We start from the raw sequence: 17,265 nt of genomic DNA, 5'->3' as shown, positions 1-17,265 counted from the left end.
TCTTCTATCTTGCACTGCGAGTCTTTTGGACTCAGTTGGATACTCAGCATCCACTTGCTATTCTTGGCAAGTTCTACAAGATCATACATTTCTTAAGTCTTTTAAGAACTTGTTTTTCTTCTGTATGATCCTTTTAATGCATCTTAAAATGTGAAAGGTAATGTATTCTAATTAGTTCTCATTGAACTGATGCATCTGATACCATTGGGAAATGGGGAGACATTTCAACCTAATTTAGGCAAATGTACTTACCATATGAGTGGTGGGATTGAGCTCCATACTTCTCCAAATTATCACTGCTTATTGGCCCAGCTTCTGTGCTATCGGGAGCGTGAGATGTGTGGAAGGAAGCTCAGAAACAGATGGGCACATAAACTCCTACTTAATTCAAACATTCTCATAGTAGACGTGGACATATTGGCTGATTCAATGTCATTACTTCAATTACTTTGGAGAAGATGGTTAGATGAGTACTAGCTCCTTTTTATGTGAATTTTTCTTAGTTTTGGCAGTTGTGGGTAGAGCCAGTTCCTTCCACCTTGCTTAATAGGTTAGCATAATTTCTGATCAATTTGATATTTTGTTTGCAACTTAAGCAGGAATAGGGTAAGATGAATTTACCTCAATACTCAGTTACTTTGTGTTGTTTTTAGTAAAGGTAAAAGCTAAAGCATTTTTTATTTGGGTGCAACATGTAAACACAAGTTTAGTTGTGTTTTCTGATTAGGTAAGAGAATTGCCTATAATAAATCAATTATTCAGAATAGTCTTTCTAGGTCTGGTGGCCTCTAGAAGTGTTAAACGTGCTAACTGGGAATTCTGGGACTTGAAGTCCATCACATCTGTAATTTCAGAGATAAGAAACTGATTCAAGAATTTGACTGGATCATTATTTTTTTTTTTAATTCCATTTATATCCCGCCCTTCTCCGAAGACTCAGGGCGGCTTACAAGCTTAGCAGTAGCCTTCATTCTATGTATATGCCTGATTATTAGGGCTTTCATACACCCCCCAAGCGGCATTATTACAAAGTCAGCTTAATTGCCCCCAACAATCTGGGTCCTCATTTTACCTACCTCGGAAGGATGGAAGGCTGAGTCAACCTTGAGCCTGGTGGGATGCGAACCTGCACTGATTGCAGGCAGCTGGTGTTACTTAAGGAGGCATTAGCCCACTGCTCCACCAAGGCTCTTGTTGATCATGCCAACAATTGTGTGTGAATATATATTAGAAACATACAAAGCAAAAGTTGTAAGGAAGTCCAAATGCATGTATTAAAAAGTTAATATAAGAACGGTCAGAATAGTTGACAGTCTTTAGCACAGCTATCAAATTCCTCCATTAGAACAGATTAAAGAACTAAAGAAATCACTTTGCTTGTGGTCTTTCTACAATCTGGTTCTATGTAAAAATGATGACAATAAGAATGAAATATTCAAAGTTGAAAGATTCAACTCACCCTAGACGTTTTAGGTCCCCCCCCCTCTTTTCTTCTAAAGATTTTTGAAAAAAAATGTTTTTTGCTGAGATAAAAGTCAATAGCATCCACATGCAAATCATATACATTTTTATAAATGTATGCAATGCTATTTTATTGGATGCCGCTAATGTTTTAGAGAGTCTGAGGTTTTTGATCTATAGGAAATTCTCTAAGTGTGAGGCTTCGAATATTTTCAGATAGGCCTGAAGCTATTATTTTCAGGTAGAAATTAAAGATAGCAGGACAAAAGCATTTTATTGCTAAGGCAAGTTGTCTTTTGGCCTGCTGCCAGATTAATCCTATGTCAAATTAATTTCCATAGATTCTGGACTGTTGGGACATAATATATGTTGATATCAGCAAATTAGTTGATTGTAGAGTGAGTAAGATACCACAAGATTCTCACCTGAGGCTCCAGCTGGAGCTCGGCACTGATCCTGGCACTTCCACTGAGCCCTGACAGCCCCGAAGAAGTGCTGATCAACATACAAAGAGATGGCTTACAAAAATTTACAGATACCAAATCAGATAGGATATCTAAATCTGTCTTCTAAATAGAAGAGAGAAGTAAGATTCAAAATAATCTTAATACGTTAGAGAAATGAGCTGAAAATAATGGAATTAAATGATCCCAAAAAAAATTAATCCAAAATATTAAGAAATTAAAAGAAATCAAGTGCCCAGGCTTCACTTTTTGTTTTGTTTTGTTCCTTTGAATCAGGCTGAATCACTGGACAAGCGCTGCAGTTTTCACATTTGCCATATTCTCCTTCCTAGGACTGAGAGTGATTTGCCCAAAGTCACCCAGCTGACTTTGTGCTTCACATTGGACTCTCAGTTTCTAGGCTAGAGTGGTGCCTTAACCACTACAGCAGGCATGTCAAACTCGCAACGTCACATGACATGCGACGTATAGCAACTTTCCCCCCATTGCTGGCAATGGGGTGGCCACGGTTTCAGTATGATGCATCCGGCCCACAGGCCGGCAGTTTGACATGCCTGCACTACAGCAAGCTTGTGCTTGGCTCTATCTTTAAAACAATCTTGGTACAGTCATTTTACAAACTGAGTATGTGTCAGAGGTGTAGTACGATTGCACAAACAGACAAACAAACAAAAACAAATGTAGTTTTAGGCAGCATTACAACTATAGTTTCCATATCATTGGAAGAAATATTTCTCTGTAGGTCAGGCCCTATACTGAATAACAATGATCTAAGAAAGAGGGAATGAAGGAATTGGGTAGATGACTTGAACAGAGATATGAATAGGTGCAAACACTGGGACAGAAGAGGTTTGAGACTATTGTTTCACAATCCAGAACACACGGATAATGGATTCAAAAGACAGAAGAGCAGATTCAAGCTGAAAAACTCCTAACTGTAAGAGACATTTCTGGAAAGCAGGGGGAAAAATTATCTACAGAGAAAGTAGACTTCTACTCTTCACTGGAGGTGTTTAAGTGGAGGCTAGACAATTTATCTGGGATGATGGATTCATCCACCAAGCAAGGATATAGATTTGATGCCTGGGGAATTCTGGGGAATTGAAGTCTTCACCTCTTAAACTTGTTGAAATTATAAACCACTGGTCTCAATGACCCTTGTGTGGTGCCTGGGAATTCTATGACTCTATATTAATTTAATGGATAATCATGGTTATTTCTGTCAGCTGAGAATGGATAGATTCCTCACCTCCCTCAAACATTTTTAGGTAACTAACAGAACTTGGGATTTTCATGTTCTGTGACATAGTATTGACTTAATGCACTGTTACTGAAAAAACCCTAAATTTTAATCTGGAATCCACAGGGTCAAAGTTGGCAAATACTATATTCCAACACAATATTTTTACTGTATACCTTTAAAAAAAGAAAAAAAGAAAGAAAATTTATGAATATAAATTGCATTCGTATGCTTTTCCAGGAACTATGAATTTGTTGTATGGAGGTATGAAAAATATGCTTTGCAAATTGTATGTCCAGGCATTGTATGTACAGAAGCTAATATTTCTAAATTGGAAATACTGATTGTCATTATCTGAATGATTTTGGCATTGTATATTAAAATGCTCTATTTTTATTACAGTCTGTGGATGAGGTTCTTCCACTAGATGACTAATATCAACTAAAATTATACTTCACTTATAAATTAAACAGTAGATGCCACTGTATTTGGCATATCATTCTCTTGTCCTATACATGCCAATGTACGTGCCAGAATCTAGGCAGTGGTTGTTTTGAATAGAGTAGCTATTTTTTGACAGCTGAATAAATCACAAAGTGATCAGATAAATAAGTTATTCTTCTAGTAGAAGATTAATCAGGCATATAAAAAGCAAAAATTCAGGATTCCCTTTCTTCAGTATATTCATGTCTACAAATAGACCTGAGCTATGGGAGATGAGATGAACGATGCAAAGATGCTGTATAGTCTTCACTGTCAGCAAATATCTCTTTACCAGGATTACTGATCACTGCAATATTTCAAGTCCCAACTAGCTATTCCTTCTTCCCAGAGAGAGATAAATTCAGAAATAATCCAGCAACAAATCAAGATGCCTACTGCTCTGACCTTAAGCATACTTATGGCCTGTTTGTCTGTGCAAGTTATTTTCACATGAAGACAGTGAGAACACAAAAGGACACTGCAAAGCTGCTGACCAAGAGGTGTTTGCTTGAGGAGGTTATACATATAGCTGCTGCAGCTTATGTAATCCTAGTGGTTTGTTTAGTTCAATAAAGCTTTTCCATGAATGCCAACTAAATATGAATATATATGGAAGAATCTACGGAGGTCAGTAGTGTAGCCATCTTAGTGTCTTGCCATTATTCCAACTTTTTTACAACCCTGAGTAAATTATATGGCTCTTCTTTCAAAGTTATGGCAATTATTAATAAAATGAATTATTATTATTTAATCCCATTTATATCCTGCCCTTCTCCGAAGACTCAGGGCGGCTTACAATATAAAGAACAAATCAATGTGCTTAGCAATAGCCTTCATTCTATGTATATGCCTACTTATTAGGGCTTTCGGGCCTCCCCTAAGTGGCATTATTACATTATTGCCCCCAACAATCTGGGTCCTCATTTTACCTACCTCGGAAGGATGGAAGGCTGTGTCAACCTTGAGCCTGGTGGGACTCGAACCTGCACTAATTGCAGGCAGCTGGTGTTACTTAAGGAGGCATTAGCCCACTGCTCCACCAAGGCTCTTTTAAACCTCTCCATTCCAACAGAGACCTGTGTTTGGACACCTTAAATGCTAATCTACCATGTAGAAGTGCAATTTTCAAGAGGTTAAGACTGCAAAAGATGAAATCATAGATCATAGCCAACATAGCAGCTTTCCTTCAACTTAGTTACTTCCAGATGCATTTATATAGCTTGGATCGAAGTATTACTGGGTAGCATGGCTATCTTGAGATGATGGTCCTGACTCATAAAAACACCAGGTTAGAAGAAGCTGACATGAAGAACTTTGACATAATAAATGATGGAAGTTCCAGACTAATGAGATGCAAAATAAGTTCAGAAATACATATTCTAGCCAGAGGGAGAATCACACAATTACAAGAGAGATCATAATGCTCTAGGGAGAGATCTGTATCACATTTGTTGGTAAAGTGGCTTTAAAGTGATGTTAAAACACCAGCATTCTGATCGTCTCTGAGGAAATTTCTGTGAAGAATAAAACCAGGTTAAAAAAAAAAACATGGAGGGAGGCTGTATTAATATATCTGAATGGGCAACCTGCCTTATTTCTGGGTGAAAAGAAAGGAATCTGTTTCCCTCTTTGAAATAAAATAATATCCGACAGTCTTGGCTATCTTGATCTCAAAATATTTGCAGCTGCTTTGGTTTTTAAGTCTCCTCTCCCTTCCTCCTCTCTTCCTATCGAACATATGTTTTCTCTTATTTTTCTCCTAATTCACTTATGCTTGTCAGATTATTATTTTTTCTTCCTTCCCCTGCCTATCCTTTTTTATCTAAAAACTTGAGCCCATCCTGCATAATCCTTACATCTTCTCTGCATTTTAATTCAATATTTTCAAATAACTGACAGCTTTAATCTTTGGTGGCTTCTGCATAAACCATTTTGTATACAACTTGAAGCAAGGGCTAGTGTCCACTCAAACCTTCTCCAGGGTGTGGTTTCTACATTTTGTATTAGCATTTCTTCAGACCTAGTTTGGCTTCTGCAACATCATCATCATCATCATCATCATCATCATCATCATCTTCATCATCATCACTTTAACATGCATAGTTTTTTGAATAAGAGGTTAAATATTAAAATAGACAGGATTGCCTGTATTTCTATGTAATTCAGTTAAAAACAAGCCAGGCAGATTTTTAAATACTTTGGGGTGTTGTGCTGCCTTTGAATTTAATAGCCATCTCTAATTATAAAGGAATTTTTTTGCATCTGAACTAAGTTCCCTCTATTTGTGTTCCCACAGTTTTAACACACAAACACACACACACACACACACACACAAAATGCACGTGTCTAGAGAAAATTCTATATGCTTTTGAATCAAACAGGAAAAAATAAAAGTATTTCACAGATGTAAATCCCGAAAAGAAGGGATTTGGAAGTCATATTTGCTGACTCTTATTTCAGGGGTTTATGGATGCCTGAGCCAATATATTTAGTCCTGAAGTTAAAGACCTTGAGGAGGCATGATGCTGAATTCTGTATGAAGCATAAAGAGATGATGTCAGTTTACAGATGGCGGGGACTGAAGATAAATGACCTGCAAGGAGGAAGGAAATGCACAGGAATATCACATAAATAATAATCTGCAGTCCCAAAATGGCACAGGCTCCCCCTTAAAAAAACCCCACAGGTAGGATGCTTTTACCATGGATCAATCTATGATGGGGCATTACTTTACATTTATGGTTTAGACAGCTCATTTGCCGAATCTACACCCTGAGCATCACTAGAATGCACATAACGAAATGACACTAGCTAACTTCCTTTCCTGCTTCAGCTGACTGCAGCTGTTTGTCAGCCGAAACAGGCACCAGACGAAGTCTTTGTGTGTTTGAGAAAAGGGCTCTGTTGGAAAAAACAAAAACACTAGGGCCCCCAAGGAAGATGCTGTGCAGCTGTCCCGTCATGGCATGACATCCTGGCCATGCACGCCAAAGGCAGAAGGAGAGGACAAGCTCTCTCTGATGGCAGATGTCAAATTGTCCTTGCCTGGAACTGGAATTGCTGCTGTTGCAGCAGGAAACCATTACAAAACCGAAGCCCTGGAAGAGAAGATCACGAAGCACTCTGCTTCAGGCTGCAGCAAGTGGCTTGTGCCAATGGAGCCTCCCATCACCCATCACCTCCTTCCTGCTAAAGCTTCTTGGAAACCCATAAAAGAGCCCAAACCCATTTAGGCAAGCAGCAGCAGCAGTAGTAACAGAGGCCAGATGATCCAAAGAGGACTTACTATCATAGGGCTGGGGGGAAAAAAAGCCTTTTCATAGGAGCAAGCCTCTTGCTACCAAGTGCTCTGAACAGCCTGATAGTGGAGCCTGTCTTTTCCAAATCCCAGGCCCATAATTAATGATGTCCCCTCTGTCCCACATCACCTTAAGTGTTGTTGCCACCTGGCTGTTCTCTCATTTCTCTAATGAACATGCCCATACGGGGAGAGCTCGGCTGTCATCACCTTGATAGGATGCAACTGACCATGGCATTAATTAGAAACTGTGCTATATTACATGTTTGCTTAGTGTAGAAATGTTCCCCTTTATGCAGTTTTTACTTGAACTCAAGCTATTTTTTTTCTTGTCTTGCTTTTTAGTATCACCGTGGATGGGAATCCACTTTGAATTTTACCCTTTGAAAACTATGCATTATATAACTCTTCCTTTAAAAATATATAATGAAAAATGAACTTTAGTAATCAAGCTTCCTATCAGTGGCTTTCCAGAGGAGAGAGCCCAAAATTATATAGGCAATCACTGTTCTGTAACATTACACTGAACCTATACAATAGCTTTTTTCTGGCTCAGCATGATGTGTGAACAGCATCAGAGAACAAACCTTAGTTTGTTTTAAGATAGTAAACATTTGTTTTAAACCCAATTTGCTGCTGGCTTACTAACTGCAGTGGTGGCTTAGCAAAATGTATGAACAGGATTACATTCCTGATTTCCTGGCTTATTCCTGATTTAATTTTATGCTATTTACAAGCTTTAGAGGTGCTAAAAGAGGAAAGAAAAATGAGCTGGGAATTGGCCAAACAACCAATGATTGCTTTTCTGGTTTGTTTTTGACATGTCTGATAGATTTAAAAGAAACTTATGCCAAAGAAGGTTGTATATATGAAGCATAGTGGGCTTGTCTTTACTATGAATTTTCCCCAAAGTAGGAGATGGATCACTTTTAAAACACAATGTATAGGAAGGCACTATTAAGTGAAGTCCTGTATTGCTATTATTTTACAGTATATCATTTTTGGATAATCCAGCATATTTGTTACTGTAGATTTTCCTAAACTGTGACCATCCACATGCATTGGCCATTTCTGGCGGGGGAATCAGGGTAGCTGAAATATGAAATATTTGCAGTTATTTGCAAATATTTGTTCACTGCTGCAAATTCTGAGAACTGCAGTCACTCAAATCAACAGCAAGAATTTCACTGACTGTATTCTGGTGTGAACATACGATTCCCTCCCTTTACTTATCTGATATTATTATGACTGTATATCTTCATTTTAATAACATAGCCACATGAATGTGGCAGCTTGTAATAGATTTTTAAAATGAATGTGGGGGGGTATAATCATTTGTTAAAGTTGGAAGAGAGTCCTACTTTTTCTAAACTGTGGATTTTATCTATATTTCAATCTATATTGAACAGACATCATTTCTGGCATGCATAATCTTTGTTTTTGACTTTATGAAATCACATAACAAATACAACTGCTTTGGTGTCCAATTCATCCTGTCACATATCCTTGAAATAAGTCATATACTGTTTATTTTATGGTAATATTGTATTCATATTTGATTAATGTTAGACTGTACAACACAGAAGAACCCACATAATTATTCATCAGGCAGTGATTTAATGATGTTTTGTGTGCTTTAAATAAATGGTCTCAGCAACTGATGGGACAAAATAAACAAAACAAAAACACAAATGTGAATGTGTGAACTCATTGATTTATGTTCCCAACCCACTGAGCCATCTTGACGGAATGGAACAATCCTTTTAAATTCTTTCCCAGTGTTCACAATAGAATGTCTTTCTTGAACTTAATTTGAAGTAAAATGTTTGTTCCTGACAACATTCTTTCTCTGTCCCCTTACTACAACTTGGGTGCTATGGCAGCACCCACTTAAGTCCACTGATGAGGGAGAAGTGCAGAAGAAAACAAGACGCCTAAAGTGATGGACATGCCTATTTTTTTAAAAAAAATAAGGACTAAAAACAAAGCCACTTGAAGATATATGAAAGAAGCTCTTGATTTTGTTATTGAATTTTTCCTTGATACTTTCAAAGTTTTTTTTCCAATTTCCTCCACCTGCAATTGTAAGAGGTCCCATTGTAAAAGGCCTTAACAGGCCTTAAAATTTCAGAGATCTGATTTAATGTGTATATCTGCCACAACTTTTGGCAAAAAAAAGGAGTGAAATTTGAACAGGGAACTGATTTTATGTTTGACCCGAAAAATCCAGCAACATGAGTTCTAGTTTGATTTATTTATTTAATATATTAAATATGCTGAAGCATCTTGACATCAGGCTAGAGAAAGCAATGCGATCCTAAAGTTTTCATCTAAAATACATCTAAAATACTACCTCAAAATGCATTACTTCTTCTTCCAAGATGGAGTCAGTTTCCCCTTGTGCAAATGTTCTCATCTAACCTCTTTTTCCCCTTTGGAGTAATGGAGTGAATAGTGGTTTCTGTAGCAACACTTACATTTATATTCCCACAGTAACTAGAGGGGGGCATTTATAAGAAAAAACATAAGAACCACTGTTGGGCAGGACACAACAATCACAATTTCCCATTTGCTTTCTTCCTTTTTTTTTACTTTTGTAACCCATCTTTCCATCTAAGCATAATAAATATAACTAAGAATATCGACAAAAATGCACAAATGTAAAACTATAAACAAATATAGTGCAATGAAAGTGCAACTAAAATGTAGCTGAAATGTGTTCAATTAAATACATTCATAACTATCTTGATTACAAAATGAGGGTAAATTTGTGCCCGTATTTCAAAGCTGTGTTATTAATACAACAACAACAACAAACAACAACAAACAACAACAACAACAACAACAACAACAACAACAATAATAATAATAATAATAATAATAATAATAATAATAATAATAATAATAATAATATGTGGAGCGTGTTTTGCCCTGGGAGAGATTAATTTGATTTCTGTGCATTTTGGGCTGCTGCTTCCAGTTTTCATCTCAAGGCACCAGGCAATGATGAATGGCACTGCAAAAACTACTGTCCTTATATGTGATGATCTTCATATCAGCATATGCTTACCATTTTTTCCATCCCTTTTCTGAGAACGAGATGGATGACATGTCTGTTTGTCTGGAAAGACAGACACACATTCCAGATTTCTGAGGTTCTACAAATGCAGAACCTTTGTGTTGTAAAGAGATTTGCAAAGCATGGAGCATTTGTTTTCAAACAAGATGCCTTTGCACCAAAGCAGTTTTACTTGCTGCCAAGATAACAACATATTTACATGCTGTAACACTTTAGCATTATGTGAGCAGCTTACCCAGTGCAAAATCCTGAACAAGTAACTGCTTGTGCTGTACATAACACAGTTTGCTATGCATTAGTAAAGAACATTTTCCTTCCTTCTCTATTACACTTTTCCAGAATATATTATTGCTGTAATTTTGGAGAAGAAAATTCTGGTATGGGTTGAATATGTGGGCATAGTCTTAATTTTCACAATATTCAAATGTTTTAGTCAACAGTATTAGATACGTTTTTGGCTTATTTTCTGTAATTATAAAGCTGCTGTGTTTTTTTTCATAAGACATTGTTTTTGGAGGCAGCACATACAGGACTTTGTTAATATTTGCTGGTGAGATAATAAAAACAACATAAATATATGGGATGAAGTTTAGTGCTCAAGCTTCAGGAGAGCAAGACACACTAAAGTCTAGAATTCCCTGAAAGCCAAATATTCAGTGATTAGTTTGTCTTAAGAATACTCATTTTCCAAGACATGACTTCTAATAATATCACAAATAATGTATATAGATGCAGGCACCAATAGGTGCACAGCAGATCTTTGGAAAATGGTGGTTTATATAAATTTTCAGTGAAGTAGCATGTTGATACATTTTAATGCAAATTCTCTATACATGTACAGTTCTACAGTTATGAATGCTCAACATAACTATGAATATTATATGGAAAATAAAGTCAATTAAATGTGCTCAGTGATAATAATCTTTAGTATGCTTTTTTGTCGTGTTTGCCTTGCAAATGCTGGTTTCTCATTGCAGATATATGTAAAATGTCCAGCAGCTATAGACTTACATCTAACTGAATTTCAGAAAATAGAATAAAAAGTAATTATTGAGGTATCCTATAATACAAATTACATACATGGTCCATTTATACTTTTCCCGGCACATTATAATGGTAATTTGTCTAGAATCCTTGAATCACAGCTAGCATACAAATTATGTTCCAGTCCTAGAATGCTTGGAAGTTAATTTCCAAATAAGCATACATAAAATTCTATTTGCTTTATTATTTAGCATACCTTGGGAAATAAAACTTTTTCAATTATAATTACTGGTTTGCCATGAAAGCAAATACAGCTAAGGAATAAAGTATATTCGATCATTAAAAGCAGTTAAACTTTCACTCCTAGCACAAATCAAGGCCTGTAAATCTAACTGGACATATTCTCACCGAACTATACATATGGCTAAAGGTTTAATTCTCTAACTTGAAAAATCTACAAATTGAAGCTTGCTGGAATGTTCATTTAAGGTTATTTTGTATGGTAAAAGATCTGAACAAATATATGACTTTATAGTGATGCTTCAAAAATTAGCATTTGCCTCAATATCTATTATTTTAATTTTTGATGTACCATGCAGTAAGATGGAGCAGAAATCCTTATTTTTTATTTCTAAATTGCCATTACCTCTTATAAAGGTGCTTTGGACATTTGCTTTGGAATGACAAATATTTAACTAAGAACAATTCCCCAAGAAGAGCTATCATTTACTTAGTTCTTGGTGCCAAAATTTGGATTGCAGTGCAGGGTTAGGCCTGTAAGTATCCTTGAGCCAGTAAAATGACTGTGAGAAAAAAAAGGGAGATTTTCAGGGAACGTTTTCAGTGAATTGGTTGGCAGGTTTTATATCTGTCAGAAACTGAACAAGAATTGAAACAGAAATATGTTATAGTTATGTGAAGCTTGCCATGATGCTTTGTGATTAATTTGGCCATCTAGGGATAATTGCATTCCCAAACTTGGTTTGAAGAATTTTTTGAATTTGTTTTCTTGGATTGTCCGAAAAATGTTAAAGGGGTTCTTAAAAGTTTTGCTGATGAATCCTGTGAGAAGAAGCCAAGGCAACGATGTTGCCTGTTATCAGTCAAGGTATTGTTGTACTGCTGTTCTGTTAAGTTATACAAATGATTCTTAAAATATATACATTATTTTCGTTACCAGTGTGGTGCATATTATCCATAAAAGTTTATTTTAAAAAAAGAAAATGAAGGTCTTTACACATTATGTTATTATTTCATGCTATTAATCAATGCAAAGGGGATTCTAGTATGAAAAATGGGCATTGGGCATCTATGTCAAGATGGCAGTTACACACATATGAAAAAAAGAGTGGGACTTTGATCACAAGGTCATGACAGCCAACTTCATCCATCATGAAGGGATATCACATTTTGGAACAGAAATGGCTACTTCTACAAATGCCTAAAATGTTCAAAATAGCCTTCTGACAAAAGTTACAGTTTTTAGAGTGAAGCACACCCGTTCACTCCAGTGTTATCTGGCATTGCAGAGGAAAAGTGAAAAGATTAGAAATTTGAAATGGAATCTCCCTTTTCAATTTTGCGATCCAATATCATATTTTTGTGACTCCAGCTTTTTTTTAAAAAAATATTCATTTTTTTTAAAAATAGGGGATGAAACATTGCTACTCTAACTTGCTTGTCAAAGACAACTAAAAAAATGTACATTTCCTCCCATCCCCATTATATCATGTTTTTGCAATAGAAACTGATCGGATATAGAAAAATACTAACTGGTAATGAACGTATTGAACACATTCATCAAGCTACCAGAACGTTTCAATATTTTAACCTGACAAACTTCACTACCATTCTAGTTAACACAATTTCCTCTCCCCTGCCCAAAGAAAGCCTGATTTAAAAAGTGAAGTACAACATAGCCCCAGATAATACCTTTTTTGTAATCCTAGTTTTGTCAATTTATCTAGCTATCAAACTAATTTTAGAAAAGTTATACTTACTTTATTTCAGCCTCAGAAGGCAGGTTTAAATCAAATCCAGTTAAATTGACTAAAACCTGCTCAAAAATGGTAATTATTTTCATGCAGGCACATGCCAAGTTATATCCAATAAAGTAGCCCTGTAAAACTACGGCTTAGATGTTAGTTTCCAATTATGCTTTGCTATAATTTTTGAAAATTTTGAGAACTCAGCAGATTTGGAAAATATTGCCAACTTTAAAATGATGGCTATATCTATAAAAACTTGTTCATTCTTCCCTATGCACCTTGTGGACTTGTTTCTTAAATGAAGAAACAGAACAGAATTTATATTTATATTTATTTCTATTTTTATGTGTGTGTGTGTGTATTTGTGTGTGTATTCACATACATACATACATACACACACAGAGAGATATATGCATATCTATCCACATATACAGTAATATATTTCAACCTTGTATTTACTATCTTTAACAAACTGCATTTAAAGACAGAATAAAGCAAAGCTCTTCTGTCTTGTTGGTAGACAAACCTAATGATTTATCCAAACTAAATTAATTGGTTTATTTCCTTTCTTTTTTAACCTCAGCAATCCATTCTATAAGTATATGTTGGAACTGTTTCAAGCTTTAAAAGCCAACACAGATTGGTATGTAAACTGATTATATATTGTTTCATTTAAATGGCACTTGTGAGTAAACTGCAAATTATTTCAGAAGTGCTCTGAATAAAATGCAAACAAATATATTGGGAATGTCATAATATTTGCAGTCACAACCAGATGTTATTTGTCCCTGTTAATTTAGTTAATGTAATAGCTTATCAGAAGGTCTTATGTTTAACCACAAGCTTGGATTTCTTTTTTCACGTAATTTACGGATGCATTTCCCCATCCCTCTTTTATTTTTATTTTGCACAGACTATGTACTGTAATGATACTGATGTTTACTCCAACCTTAAATAACTGCTTTGAAAAATCATCCAGTGCTTTTAATTAAGTACATATTTCTATTCCATTATGGGCAATTGGATTACTGACTTAATTGCATGTTTAGTATCTTTCCAGAGCGCATATTATTTCCAAAATCTCTTTTAATCCAGTATTCTAAAATATCAAAAGTGATTTGTGAATAAAACATAGGTTTGGAATGTTTGGTGACAAACAAGCAACATGTTGAAAACTGGCAATGTTTTCTTTAGAGGACTCTTTGTTGCTTCTGGAAATTTTTGCTTCAAATTTCTTATGTCAGGATGACTATTGGGAAAGCACCAATACAGACATGACTGAAAGGCCTGGTTTCTATGCAGCATAGTAACATTAAAGTTGTTGCATGTGTATATATGCGTTTAGGCGAAATATGGGGTATAGGAAAATGTAACCACTGGTACCAAAAATGCTCAAGGACGATAACAAATATCTGTTATCAGATATTTTTGAAATGAGTCTTCTTCACGTATGTGTTCCATAGAAAAGATAGGCAATTTATATGTCAATAAAATGAAGAGATATAAACTGCATGTTGTTTTTTCTGCTTTTCTGTTGACTGGTAAATAAAGTATTTGCCACAAGATAAAATCCCTGCTAATACTTAGTTGACAGCATTTTAAAATATGCTTTTAGGTATTTTAATATCAAAACTATATTAATATATAATTATATGCCCTAAAACTGACCATAAGTTACCTGCATCCCAATAATATTTGTTCACTATCCTGTATGGAGATTTGAATTGTCAGGATCAAAGAAAAGGCTAGCAATTAAAATTTGGAGAATTGGCGTGAAAGCAAAAGACATATTTGTTGTGAACTAAGACTGCACTCTATACATAAGCCACTTGAAAGCTTATTGAAGTAGTTAGTACTTCAGTATGACACTGAGTGCAGAATTTATGCTATATGTGTATCCTTCAGTAATGAGGATTTTTAAAATAAAGTGATTCCTTATATGACCAATATACTTTTTACTTGAGATATAAAATATTTTATATTAGAAAATTGGGGAAGCACGATCTTGACATTACTGGAACAAAATTTATTAATTTTCAAAAACTAAGGGAGAAGGAAGGACGTTTTTTGTAAAAAAAAATTTGTATTAGTTAATGGGTAGTTTATCTATGTACTCAGATATATACAGTGATTCAGCATTCATCAAACAACCAGGTTTTGCACTTCTAAAACACATGGAAGATGAAATGTTCCAGTCATGCAGAACAAATGATTTGTAAGATTGATGAAGCTTGCAGTCTGTGAAATAAATATAGGTTCCGAAATGCCAGCTGATGACACCTCTCATTTCCATAATATAAGATTATAATATTCATTCCCGTACAGTAACTTTGCCTTCTCCCTGTGTCTTTAACAGGAACTTCTGAGACAACCATGTGGCACTACTGCCAGTTTTATCATATATAATTAACAGATTAATCAGAAACATGCAGAGATTTCAATCTTCTATGCATTTCTCTGCTTTCTATGCATTTCTATGGCAATAAAAGGGGCTTAATTCTAAGTAGGCATAGAGGAGTTGTATAAGTTTCTGAAAAGTGAAAAATTTGTTGTAGTGAGCCAGTACAACTTGTTTTTTGGAGCAATTATAGCAATTCTCCGGAGACAAAGGAATTATTTTTAAAAGTGTCATTATAAATAGATGACTAAAGCATAATCCAAACTTTTTAACATAACGATCAGCCCTGTTCCCCCAGCAACTCTATGCTTTAAGGCAGAAAGAGAAAGATTTCGTTTGTGGTAGATACGTGCAATGCTTGCTGCCACCGCTAGTTGTCGCTTTCTTACCAGTCTGACTATCTGATGTTTTCAGCACTGCGGTTTCAAGCAGAGAATGCAGTGCTAATTACAACGAGTAACTCATAAAGCTGTCAAAACTCCTTCTATTCGGAATTAAATAATTAGAAGCAAACAAAACATATAACTCCAACGAACAAATAAACAAGCTGAACGAAAGATACGAAGAGAGAATCCCAAAAGAGACCGGAAATGTTTTGGCAAACAGAGCTCAACTGAGGCAAGCGTACCAAATCCAGCATAGCATTTCCAATACCCAGACACCCCTAGCTGAGTGGTTTAGGAAAAAGCCTACCTGAAGAATACTACGGTCTCCCAAAGGTAGACTCCAAATGCATTGAGGTTACACATTTTTTCAGAGCGGATGGATTTGTAGTCCACAAGCCAGCACAATAAATTGGCACTTAGCAACAAAATAAGAATAGTAATAAGAGTAATAATAGTAATAATAATAATAATAATAAATAAATGCCAGACTGAGTAAAATGGTGGAAATTTCCTCTTTGTTAATGTTCTATACAATCCTTGTAGTTAGAGACGCCAGGGCAAGAGGAAGACGCTGAGCTCGGACCGACGAGGCGCTGGGAATTCAGGACCCTGGACAGCAAACAGCCCCCCCTCCCCCACGTACTAGCACCTTGGAGGGAAAAAAAAAAAAAAGAATTGGCCTCTAAACTCCCGCGCTGCTCTCCGGGTTAAAACAGCCTTGCTGAAGCGGCCAGATTCCTGCAAAGAAGAGAAGAGCTCCCTTTTTTTTTTTCAGCGGAACCCCAGCGCTCCCACCGGGCGTCTGGACCATGCAGAATGCCACGAGAATAAATTGGCCATGTGGGGGGGGGGGGAGGGAGGGAAGAAACCCAGAGGCTAATCTCCTCGGTCTTTTAGGGTTATCCCCTCAGTTATATCCAAAGGGATTCGCGATCCTCCGCATTTTGCTGCATTGTTCCGGCAACGTTGTTTTTCCGCTGGTCGATGTTTCTGGTGCCCTTGATTTCTTCCTCCAGGGATCTATCCCACGCGAGTAAGTTATTATTGCTGCAGGGAGGGTGTCCCATTGCTCATGACTAAAGCGGGGAAGGGAGCTAAGGGTAAGTTTCGCGGGCTTCGATTCCCCATTACGGTCGGCAAGCCAGGAAAAGCGCAAAGTCTCCCCATTGCTTCTCAACCAGGTCCATTTTCCGCCTCGTCCTATCTTCTCCTCGGCAGAATTCGCGGGATCCTCCAGACTTTCCTGCTGCATTCATTTATTAAACTAAGCAGGAGGAGGAGGAGGAGGAGGAGAAGGAGGGGGCTACGAGGGAGGGGGAGAGGACAAGCTTCTTTAAAAAAAAAAAAAAACACCACGAAGAAAACCCCACCGTAAGCCAACCCCTGGAGCATCCTGGCTCCGCCCACTGTTTCTTCTCATTGGCCAGTGAGCTTGAAAAGCCACCTTTTGTTGTGCTTGGATCAAACGCTTATTATTCAGAGAA

General features: G+C 36.4%; 1 protein-coding gene across 2 annotated transcripts in view; it reads right to left on the bottom strand.

The window, feature by feature from the left end:
• Nucleotides 1-16,144, bottom strand: part of GLRA1 (glycine receptor alpha 1) — a gene marked incomplete at its 5' end in the record, with an annotated part of 82,558 nt that extends 66,414 nt beyond the window's left edge. For both annotated transcript variants that reach the window (XM_083354358.1, XM_083354359.1), the window contains one exon: nt 16,089-16,144. In XM_083354358.1, the coding sequence (XP_083210484.1) occupies nt 16,089-16,144 (56 nt within the window). The remainder of the gene's footprint in view (nt 1-16,088) is intronic.
• Nucleotides 16,145-17,265: the final 1,121 nt, after the last annotated feature.

This window comes from Vipera ursinii, assembly GCF_947247035.1.
Source record: "Vipera ursinii genome assembly, chromosome: 2".
NCBI classification, from domain to species: domain Eukaryota; kingdom Metazoa; phylum Chordata; class Lepidosauria; order Squamata; family Viperidae; genus Vipera; species Vipera ursinii.
This window is presented reverse-complemented; position numbering and strand designations above follow the sequence as displayed.